Source organism: Spermophilus citellus (genome assembly GCF_964194105.1).
Source record: "Spermophilus citellus genome assembly, chromosome: 14".
Classification (NCBI taxonomy): Eukaryota; Metazoa; Chordata; class Mammalia; order Rodentia; family Sciuridae; genus Spermophilus; species Spermophilus citellus.
In genome coordinates, this window is record NC_138194.1 from 3,742,422 (window position 1) to 3,754,581 (window position 12,160).

Sequence of the window (12,160 nt, forward strand, 5' to 3'; positions counted from 1 at the left end):
ATCTTTGTTTGTATGTGGTGCTGAGGATCAAACCTGGGCCGCACGCATGCCAGGCGAGCGTGCTACTGCTTGAGCCACATCCCCAACCCAAGATTATTTTAATTATGAATCTCTGAACTGCTTCTCTGACATTTCATCAACTTCACTGATATTATGGGTTCTGATATTATAGCATCCTGGTTTGTTTGGGGGCACTTTCTTCCCTTGTTTTTTTATGTTGTCTATATGTGTCTGCCTTTCTTGCAGTGTGGATCTGAGATGTTACAGTTTCTTTTCTATATTTTTGTCATACCTGTGCAGAATGTCTTCACCTCACCTTGATGTTGGGCTTCCAGACCCTTCTGGTGTCCTCAATAAATGCTACTACATCCTGGATCTGGGTCCTGCTTAAGTTGGAATGGGTGGGTCTGGGCCGCTGAGCTTGACCTCCTGTGGTAGTCTGCTGGTTGGAAGGGGAAGTCCTGCACCAAAGGCTAGACTCTGGTGGTGTCTGCCCTGCTTGTGGAGGAGTAAATCAGGACCACTGAGAGCAGGGATTCTGGGTAGGTTGGTGTGGGTGGATCTGGGCAGCTGGGATTATAGGTGGCTTATAGTACACTTTAATGTTTTAATATGTACTATATCACAACTTGAAAAGTTTAGTAATTATTTGTGTATAATTGGTTTTCTTTGGAATCATATGTATGTATGTATGTATATATATGTTTGTATATATATATATATATATATATATATATATATATATATATATAGTCTTTAAAAGCATTCTGAAAATCAGGATTGATAGCTTTGGCAGACGGCTAAAGAGATCCATGTCAGTGCTCCTGTCAGTGGTCAGGAGCTGGGATTAACTATGTAATAAGCATGAGTTGGTGGGTCAGGGTAGAGCTCAGTGGTAGAGCACTTTGCCTAGCATGTGTGAGGCACTGGGTTTGATTCTTAGCACCTCATATAAATATGTAAAATAAAGGTCCATTGACAACTTAAAAAAGAAAAAAGTTAAGAACCCTAGGCAAAGCTGCTCTGTTAGTGAAGTTTGATTTCAGTTTTGCTTTATGGTGTTATGGCTTGAAACTAGGGCCTTATGTATGCTAGGGGAGCACTGCAGATTTAGTTTTTAAACTACAGACTATTGAGAACTGCTGTTGCTAAGTACTTGTCCATCTGCTCTTTTTTTAATTTTTTAAAATTTATTCTGATTTGTTATACATGATGGCAGAATGCAATTCATTTTATATTACGCATGTAGAACACATTTTTTCAAGACACTGGTTATACACAAAGTATTTTCATACCATTCATGTCTTATACATATACTTAGGGTAATGATGTCTAACTCATTCCACCATCATTCCTATCCCTCTTGCTCCCTCCTCTTTTTTCCCCTCCCTCCCCTTATGTCCATCTGCTTTTGTCATGTGTCTACAACAAAATAGTCCTGAATGGCAATCATTTTAGCTTCTGGTTCTTACCCACAACTCTCCTCCACTTCCACTAGCTGTTTTAGGATACTTTTGCTATGTTTAGAAATCCTCATACTGAAGCCCAGCTGCTAATATTGAAACTTCCAAGAATGTACAACTCGTTACTATGCTTATTTGTGTTGATCTAAATCATAGGACATCAAAATCCTCCAGACATCAGCAACAAATACAATTCCTGTTTTAGTGAGTTGCCATGTTATTGGAACACTCTAGATAAAGAAACAACATCTGTGACAGCTTCCCACTCTGAATTGTGTTGGACAGCAGGAATTCTGTTTCATTCTGCTGAAATCTAATTAATAAATTTAGATTATTTGAGCTAAATGATTTTTGTGTCATAGTGGGCCACAGATTGTAAAGACATACTGTTAGATACATGTAACACCAAATGTAATTGAATAAATATGGCTTTTAAGAAATATTATCCTTAGATATAAGTTGATGGAAAGGCAGAGGGAAAACCTTCATAGAAAACCCTAATATACAATTATATGAGGACAACTTTCTGTTTGAATCCTAAGGTCTTGCGTATTTAAGATAAGTAATTTATGAGGATATGCACCAGGAACTATATGGCTCAGTTAAAAATGAAGAAGTTTCAAATACAGTGTGGTGAAAATGGTGAAGTCATTTTTATTTTCAGTGCTTTGACAAAATACCCCATAAAATTCAAAACTTCTACCATTATACAAAAATAGGTGTCTACAAGTGATATCTTCTGTCTTCATCACCAGTAGCAAATATATTAGGCAGAAACATGTAATTTTAGTAGCCTTAAATGAAAAGTGCAGGACACCGCAAGCTACACATTCAGCAGTATCATATCGGCAAAAGTTTAATCTTTTCACCCATTTGATAAATACACAAGGTTTATAATTTAATCATTTAAATTAACATTCTGCAAATATACATGTAATTTAGTGATTATTGTGCATGAATACATACACAATGCTTGTATGTACAAATTCCAGTTTGTTTTCATGTGCAAGAGATCTGATACAATCATAAGCTGTGTTTGTTTTGGTCCCATTAAATATTCACAATATAAAAGCACAAAAGAATCTTTGATTTACGAAAGAGAATTTGTTTAAAATCACTTCAACTTTTGATGTTTTTAAAGTATTATCTTCTCATACCACAATGAAATGTAGTAGTTGAACCTGTAAGAGAAAAACAAGACATTTTGCATGATTTTAAATTAGATTGTTCTATATAAATTAGCTGATATAGATAACAAAAAGATTACTCTTAACTCTCCATCAGAAAAAATGCCCTTTCTTCCTTAAATGTCTTATTTATAGTTCAACTGATTTTTAGAGAGATTTTGACTATACTTATAAGTCATCAAGAGTGGTTCTAAAGCAAGGAATCAAGACTCCTGCTAATATAAAGTGTTCTAAAGGTTGAAGTTCTATATATTTTTAGTATATCCTAAAAAATATTTTGGTCTTCAGATTCTGGGTCTTTTGAAATTTGGACGCTTAAAACAAAACAAACCTTTAACCAACAAACAGACTTCAACTATAATAATGAGAGTTTCCTAGTACTACAAGTTACTTGTGTTAAACACATGAATTTTTTGAATGAATGAATGAAGAGATAACTACTAACTCAATCTGATATTAGTCCACAGTTTGTGGGACTAGTAGGAAAAGAGAATCATTAATAAAAGTTAAAAAAAACCTGTAAAAGTAGACTGAATACAATTCAAACTAAAATGATTCAAAATCTCTGGATCAGAAGTGAACTAAAGGAAGACAGGGTAAAGAAGTTTTCTCATAATGAATAGAAAATCCACTTCTGTTATCAAGTATGACACTTCAGGTATGTTTTTGAGGAAAGAAAAGTAAAAGATCATTGTTAGGATTTTTTTTTGGATCACTCTTAAAAGCACCAGGCAGTAGTAGGGATAATGGTTGTACTAAGTGATCAATCCTCTTCCTCACCAGTATCTGTATGCCTCACCACTTTCTACCATGCATTACCTCAGAGCACCTTCCCACATTAGTCTTCAATCATGTATTTTCTATGAGCAATCTACTGAATGAAGAGGTAGTAGGGGAATTATTTTGGGGTGGGCAGGATTTGAGGTGATAAATCATGTCTTGAATACTCTAAAGTTAGTTGCGCTGCTGGTTACACAGTTTAAGCTTTACCTAACTTGGTAAGTGAAGTAGATTTTATTCTAAACAATGAGGGTTAAGGAGTTTCAAAATGAGGAGAGCTGTGGGTCTAGCACTATGGCACTACCAATAAGTGGTTAAACTTAAGCACCTGTCTGTACAGTTCCAAGTCTTCTTTGTAGTGCCTCTAGCCGAGTGATATAATCTGCCAGGGCTCTATCAGGATCATAATTCTGAAGGTGAGAGCATGCTGTGGAACCAGGATATAAATCAGCTAGGGTGCCTGGAGACCTAAGGATTAAAAGCAATGTACATATACCAAATTACCCGGAAACAATGCAATCACATTACACACCTGCCTCCTCCCCCACCCCCGAAAGGCAGGCCACGTACATATTATATGATCTATATCCCCAATGCTTCTAAGTTTGGGATGGGAAAGAAATTGGTCTTCAATAAATTCAAAGAAGCTAGGGCTTCATGAAAATGCCAAGTATAAACCCTGTCAGTTTGTCAGTAAATGTTGGATATGTAAAAATGCATCTGTCATGCAGACTAACATTTTCTCTAACGGCCAGGGACTTATCAATTTTAATCAACACTTTTTCCAATGTCTAACTATGGCATATAGTAAGCAACATTTGATCAGCTCTGTTTCTGTTAACCTTAGAAACCATTTACAAATTTAAAACCTAGCTTTGATTCTGGGCCATAGGTTAAATAAATTACAACTAAAGATGTCCACCTGCCAAAGTCCTATCAGTGTCCATCTTTCTCTGTTAAATATTAATACATTTAATTCTTACCTATTTTGAAACGGTAAAAGGCACCTAGGAGAATCCAGATCTGATCTTGAGCGGTATGTTGTATGTCTTGGTTCTCCATCTAGCTCTAGTTCATCAGAAGAATGATAAAATGGGTCAGTCTTTTCAGCACCTTAATGTAATGCAAGATGTTAAGAAACAAAGCAAAACACACCAAAAACTAAAAACCAAGCCCTTGAACATTTCTACAAAACAGTATTATACCATGTGTATATAGTGTATTATACCATGCTGTCTTACTTATAATAATAATTTTCAATTATTCTTGCTAAAGAAGAGAACAGTACAGATAAAACTTAAGCTTTCAATATTGTTATTGAAATTGAGTATTTCTGATATCTGAACTATGCTTCAAAGAAAAACTACTGAATTGGAGTATTTTATTTCTAAAAGACCTCAATCTTAGGGTTTCTGAATGTGTTATCATTTGGGGGAAAAGATAATGTGGATAAGAAAAATTAGACTAATGTAACCAGATCCTTTATGACTCCACTCTCCTTTTATAGGAAAAAAAATGCAATCAAGATTTGCTAATTTTTGGTATGACACAGATAAAAATTTCTCAGTGCAAGCATTTATATTTCAAAATACTTTCATGGAAATTTCCCTTTTCTCTGTACTCTGTGCTCTCCCGCTTTTGACCTCATCCTTATATCCCAAATGTTCAAGCTCTAATGTTCTTTCTACTTCATTCTAGGTGTAGAGAGAAGGAATTTTAACTGTTCTTATTTTTATACAATGTAGTAGTAAACTCAAATGATTCGAGTGTTATTAGATCATGAAAACTTCAAACCATAACCGTTTTACATGACTAATAGCTATTCTCTCTTGAACCCAGAGCCTTAAGTGCCCCTACTGGGCAGCACTACTGGGTAATCTGGGACAAATACCATGTGTTTTCCAGTGCTCAATTGTTCATCTGTAAAGTGAGAATAATAGTAATTGTGATTACATCAAATTGGCAGAATATATGAAAAAAGCAGGGCTTAGTGTAGACCAGCGCCCACAAAAATCAGCAATTCTTATTCTCTTTAAAACAATGAAGTCCCTAGCCTTGTTAGTAATAAGGTCCTTTATCTTTGGAAAACACTGGCTCCAGAATTTGCTATTTGGAAGATATTACATTTTCAATAATTTTAGAGGGCTGTAAATGTAGAAAAATGCTATTTTGACTTTACCTGGATTCAGTTCAAAGCCATCCCTGTTAACATTGGTGGAACCAGAACCTGTGACTTGCTGCCACCGTTGAACCAAAATTTTCATTCTAAAAAAAAGATTCCAAGATAAGACATCACAGCATATCTATAAAGATCATAAAATATACCGTCTACAAAAATCATTTAAATATGAACACAAGATCAGATTTCAACATAATCACAATTTCCTAATCCAAAACTATGTACATGCACTTGGGTTGATGGAAAAATTAACTGGAACAGAAGAACACAGTTGTAAGCTCCCCTCACCTCATTTTCAAGGGGAAGCAGAGGTCTTTGGTGTTGCCAGAATCAGGTTCTAGCTTTACGGATTAATGAGACAGGAAGAGATGGAGGGCAAAAAATACACAGAAAGAAAGTAGCTGCAGGAAACAGAACAGTGGATGAAAGGTAGATGAGAGGATAAAAGAATAAAAGGACCCATAAGAGGGAGCTGGGAAAGCTGGAGGATGGGTGAGGCCATGTGACCAGGAACAAAAAACAATGCTGGCTTTAAATGAATGGGGGTATTAATGTCATCATATAGCTGCATTAGGTTTGCTGCATGGCCCATCTTGGCTTAGAGAGCTTTCTGGAGTGCCAGGGCTCTGTCAGGATCATAATTCTGAAGGTGAGAGCACACTGTGGAACCAGTCTGTTTCAAGACTCAATTTTAAGAGAGTCAAAATATAAGTCTCCCCAAATTCCTCTAATCAAAATGACTTGTCTAACTCCTGAGACTTCACATGAGTGTCTCCTAAGTTCTGTGTATATGGCCCTTCCCCAACAGAAAGTGAGCTGTCTTTGGATTTTAGGCAGGTATTACATCTTTTCCATCAATGTATCTGCCAGTGCTTACCCTTTGTTTGCCAGACACAAGGTGACGTTGGGAATGAGAAGTGGGAAAGGAGAAACTGGAGTGTGAGACTACAATAAGAAGAAGAGGCAGGCACAGTGGAAGACAAACAGGCCAGACTTGAGCTGTTTTTAGAGAGCCAGCATGGGTGCAATAGAGAGACCAGGCTAATTGTCCCTACTGGGTTTATAACCCCTCCTTGTCCCATTTTTTTCATTTGTGAACTGACATTTGGAACTAAGGAAACTCAAGTTTCCAGTTTAAAAACACAGAAACAAAAGCAAAACTCATATTTTTCAGAAGAAAAAAAAAAGAGCAAAATCCTTTGAAGAAGCATCAAATGTGACCTGGCAAGAACTACTTTAAGAAACAAAATTCCTTTGGGACTCTGCTGAGTTTCAGAGAAATAAAAAGGAGGGTACACATGGAGAAGCCTAAGTGTCTGAGTGATCTTTTTAAAATTTATTTTATTTTTTTAGTTGTAGATGGACACAAACCTTTATTTTTATGTGGTGCTGGGGATCAAACCCAGTGCCTCACACATGCTAGCCAAGCGCCCTACCACTGAGCCTCAGCCCCAGCCCCTGATTATCTTATCTACTAGTTAAGAGGACAGTAGTGGTTCATGACTACAAGGTAGTTTCAACCACATATGGAATGAATGCCAAAGTTCCTAGCTTGTAACTACTAGGAAAAGAGTGACAAAAGCACTAGCAGAATCCCTGAAGGCCAACCTTGGACTTGAATGCAGAGGTAGAACAGGGCTTTCCAGAGTTGGGTAAAAAACAGATTATTTTAGTAGGAAAGGAAGACAGATGTATGCCGGCCTGAGGTGTGATTTTTCAAAAAAAACTTTTCCTTTTTATGATCTCTCTTATGTCTATGTATGTATAAGCTAGTTCACGGGTCTATTCAAATTAAAAAATGACAATTGGACTGGATATGCCAGCTTGAGTCACAGCTGCATGTACCTAAGCAGGCCCTTTCCAAAGGGTATATTTACACAGTACAGAATAAAGAATCCTTGCTAAAAGGATGAAAACCCAGAGAGAAATTTATATTTTAGGGATGGCAAAGAAATACTATACAAACTTTTTTTTTTTTCCTCCCTATGGTACTGGAGATTAAATCCAGAACTGCTCTACCACTGAGCCATATCCCCAACCTCTTTTGCTTCTTATTTTGACATAGTGTCTCAATAGGTTGCTGAGACTGGCCTCAAACTTGCAATGCTCCTGCCTTAGCCTTCTGAGTAGCTAGAATTACAGGACAAATATCCCTTTAGAGGGTCTCTGAATAAAATCAATTTTCTTTCAAAAACTTTACCGTGAAATTGCAATGGACACTCTGACAGCTGAACGAAATCTGGATAAGCCCTTTGGGCAGCTGATGAACTCCAGATTGGTGAAGGCTGGCTGACCCCCCATCCGGGCAAGCAGCGTTATGGTGGCATCCTCACATTCTTGGAATTTGCCCAATAATTGCAGCAGGTATTTCTTCTGATAAATGAGAGCTTTTCGAAAACTTTCTGCCCTCAAGTATTTACCATAAGTCCTCTACATTTAAAGAAGGGAAGAACATAAAGTCATTATTAAGAAGTCATTCAGATATTGAGAGGGGAAGATGGCGGCGGGAAGTGAGTAAGCCGCTCCGTGCTCCACGCCGCCACGTCTGAAAAGATGAGGTAAAGATCATTAAAGGAGATCTGTCAATAAAGACCCAGCACCGTGTCAAGAAAGGGGCCTAGGTGGAGTGAATCCGCCACGACTCCAGCCAAGGTGGAGTGAGTCCACCATGACTTCAGCGCGAGCAGTAAGGCTACAGCCCGAGCTGGCCGGCTCCCTCGGCCCCTTCTCCTTCTCCTCTCCGCCTTTCCGCTTTGCTTCTCCCCAGCTGTCTCTCCTCCCACGCTCAGTCCCTAAATCTAGATCTCAATTTCTTTCCCCCACCCCGCCCGCACTCCTGCGTGTCCGGTACCGGCCCGCGCGGCCCCGAGGCGCTGCCTCCCCTCCCCCAGCCCGCACCCCCTCCCCAGGTGTCCCGAAGGCCACAGCTGAGCCGCCACCGCGCCGCCGCCGCCACCTCCCGCAGAGCACCATAGAGCAGACTCTTCACCGTGCGAGTGAGCTGCCGAGTTAAATGCAACAGCTGATAAGATGAGTGACAATTTAAAATCTAAGTGATCCAACATCGCGGCGGACGCGGAGAGATCAAGTCTCTAACCCCTTCAGCTGCGCGAGCATAGGGAGAAGTAAACTGTCAAAATACTGTTCGCTCAGGACCACTAGGCACTGTTGAGCTGAAGGGGATCCCGGGCGAACAGTCTGCCCCTCTCAGAACACACCGAGCCCGGATTGGGCTGCATTCTAGTTCTGGTTCGCCTGCTTCTAGTGACTCAGCACTAATGATCCCACTGAAATAACTAGTCGGCCCACCTGAACTCACAGAGGTAAAAGCCAACTGAGCAGGATAGTCAGACCCAGGGTATCCCTCTGCTGACAACAGAGGTCCCTTGCACCAGCTACCAGGGGAGTTGCTACCTGAGGGCAAACAAATTTGCTGGGGGTCCTCAGCCCCAAGCCCTACAAACTTAGGGTCTGAGGAAGGCAAACAGAAAGGGTGTGCCCAGGCATCCATGGAAACAGGGCTCCCAGGAGCAGCAGACCCGGCATGTAGCCAGTATTGTGGCGAGCTTCACAGGTGAGTGGGGCCTGGCTTGAGGAACCACAAGAGAAGGCCCTAGGCACTCAGGATTGGAGACCCGCACAGTCTGGGAAGAAGAGCTGAGGAACAGTGATTTCTTCCCATCCATCAAGAAGAGAAGCCTGGCCCAGTTCCCACCTACTGGAAGAGAAGTTAATTGAGCTCTATGACTGCATTTAATATTATTATTATTATTTTTTTTAAATGATTATTATTGGTATTTTTTTTAAATTTTATTTTCACTTTTTGTTGTTGATGTTGTTGTTGCTCTTCAACTTTCTTATTAATGGTTTCAATTTTTTAAATTCTTTTTATTTTATTATTATTACTATTATTTTTTAAACTTTAATTTCCATTTGTTTATTATCATTATAATTTTTTTTTGGTTTTAAATTTTTATTTTTTTATTTTTTCTTTCTTTCTTTTCACTTTTTTCTTTTGTCTTTTCATTTCTTTTCAATTTTCTTATTCCCCCTTTCTTGAATTCTACCTGCCTACACTCACTCTCTTTAGTGACTTCTTCCCTTCCCTTCTAATACCTCTCCTCCCAAGCATCAAATAAATTTATAAGAGTAAACAGTAACTCAGCAGTCAAACAGAACAAGAAGTATCATGAGCATAAAAAAGCAAGGAAGAAAAAGAGTTCAAACAATGAAGGACAGCCTAAATATTCAGGAGGACCTGGAGTCATCAGAAAAATGGCCATATAAAGAACTCAAGGAACACCTTAGACAGATGGAAAGGAACCTTAAAGATCACATTGAAAATGAATTACATAAACAGATAAAAGAAGAAGTTAAGCATCTTTATCAGGAGATAGAGATTATAAAAAAAATCAAACAATAATTCTAGAAATGAAGGAAATGATAAACCAAATTAAAAACTCAATCGAGAGTATCACTAACAGAGTGGAGCAAGTAGAAGCCAGAACGTCAGATAATAAAGACAAAATATATCATCTTGAAAAGAGTCTAGCCAACTCAGATAGGCTGGTAAAAAAATCACAAGAAAAACATCCAAGAGATTTGGGATAACTTAAAAAACCCAAACTTACGAGTCATCGGGATAGAGGAAGGCACAGAGATTCATGCTAAGGGAATGAGTAACTTGATGAATAAAATAATTACAGAAAACTTTCCAGAAATAAAAAAGGAAACAGATATACAAATTGTAGATGCATACAGGACACCGAGCACACAAAATCACAGTAGACCAACGCCAAGACACATTGTTATGAAGATATCCAATATACAGAACAAAGAGAAAATATTAAAAGCTACAAGAGAAAAAAGGCAGATTACATTTAGGGGTAAACCAGTAAGGTTAACAACGGATTTTTCATCACAGATGCTGAAAGCGAGAAGATCCTGGAACAATGTATTTCAAACACTGAAAGACAATGGATGCCAACCAAGAATTCTGTATCCAGCAAAATTAAGCTTCAGATATTACACCAAAATAAAAATCTTTCATGATAAACAAAAGCTAAAAGAATTTGTAGCCAGAAAACCAGCATTGCAAAGCGTCTTGAGCAAAACTCTACGCGAGGAAGAAATGAAAAACAATAACCAAAACCATCAGCGGGAAGTGCCTCGGTAAAGACGGAGGACGGGGGGAAAGATAATCATGGAAAAACAAACTAAATTTTTTTTTAAAAAAAGGATAAATAATCAAACATGGATGGAAGTACAAACCATATATCAATAGTAACTCTAAACGTTAATGGCTTAAACTCTCCAATAAAGCGACATAGGCTGGTAACATGGATTAAAAAAACAAATCCAACAATATGCTGCCTCCAGGAGACAATCTGATTGGAAAAGACATACACAGGCTCAAGGTAAAAGGTTGGGAAAAAATATACCACGCACACGGTCCTCGTAAGCAAGCAGGAGTGGCCATTCTCATATCGAATAAAATCAACTTCAAGACTAAGTTAATCAAAAGGGATAAGGAAGGACATTATATACTGTTAAAAGGAACCAGTCACCAAGAAGACATAACAATTATCAATATTTATGCACCAAATAATGACGCTGCGACGTTCATAAAACAAACTCTCCTCAAGTTCAAGAATCATATAGACCACAACACAATAATTATGGGTGACTTCAACACACCTCTCTCACTATTGGACAGATTCTCCAAACAAAAGTTGAATAAAGAAACTATTGACCTCAATATCACAATCAATAACCTAGACTTAACTGACATATATAGAATATATCAACCATCATCAAGTGGATATACTTTTTTCTCAGCAGCACATGGAACCTTCTCAAAAATAGATCATATATTATGCCATAGGGCAACCCTCAGTAAATATAAAGGGGTAGAGATAATACCATGCACTTTATCAGATCATAATGGAATGAAACTGGAAATCAATGATAAAAGAAGGAAGGAAAAATCCTACATCACATGGACAATGAACAATACGTTACTGAATGATCAATGGGTTACAGAAGACATAAAGGAGGAAATCAAAAAATTCTTAGAGATAAATGAAAATACAGACACAACATATCGGAATCTATGGGACACAATGGAAGCAGTTTTAAGAGGGAAATTCATCGCCTGGAGGTCATTCCTCAAAAAAAGGAAAAACCAACAAATAAATGAGCTCACACTTCATCTCAAAGCCCTAGAAAAGGAAGAGCAAAACAACAGCAAATGTAGCAGAAGGCAAGAATTAATTAAAATCAGAGCAGAAATCAATGAAATTGAAACAAAAGAAACTATTGAAAAAATTAACAAAACTATAAGTTGGTTCTTTGAAAAAATAAATAAGAACGACAGACCCCTAGCCATGCTAATGAAGAGAAGAAGAGAGAGAACTCAAATTACTAACATACAGGATGAAAAAGGCAATATTACAACAGACACTTCAGAAATACAGAAGACAATTAGAAATTATTTTGAAAACCTATCTTCCAATAAAATAGAAGATAGTGAAGACATCGATAAATTCCTT

General features: G+C 37.9%; 2 protein-coding genes across 2 annotated transcripts in view; one reads left to right on the plus strand and one right to left on the minus strand.

Moving 5' to 3' along the window:
• LOC308633207 (krev interaction trapped protein 1-like) overlaps nucleotides 1-391 on the plus strand; it is a gene marked incomplete at its 3' end in the record, with an annotated part of 43,431 nt that extends 43,040 nt beyond the window's left edge. The window contains exon 14 of the mRNA XM_081265742.1: nucleotides 301-391. Coding sequence (XP_081121868.1) covers nucleotides 301-391 — 91 coding nt within the window. The remainder of the gene's footprint in view (nucleotides 1-300) is intronic.
• Nucleotides 392-2,583: 2,192 nt separating this feature from the next.
• The window catches only part of LOC308633208 (A-kinase anchor protein 9-like), a 125,195-nt gene continuing 115,618 nt past the window's right edge, over nucleotides 2,584-12,160 (minus strand). Inside the window, exons 42-46 of the mRNA XM_081265743.1 lie at nucleotides 7,810-8,039; nucleotides 5,610-5,695; nucleotides 4,414-4,543; nucleotides 3,759-3,898; nucleotides 2,584-2,644 (exon numbers count right to left, since the gene is read on the minus strand). Of these exons, the coding sequence (XP_081121869.1) occupies nucleotides 2,607-2,644; nucleotides 3,759-3,898; nucleotides 4,414-4,543; nucleotides 5,610-5,695; nucleotides 7,810-8,039 (624 nt within the window). The 3' untranslated portion in view covers nucleotides 2,584-2,606. The remainder of the gene's footprint in view (nucleotides 2,645-3,758; nucleotides 3,899-4,413; nucleotides 4,544-5,609; nucleotides 5,696-7,809; nucleotides 8,040-12,160) is intronic.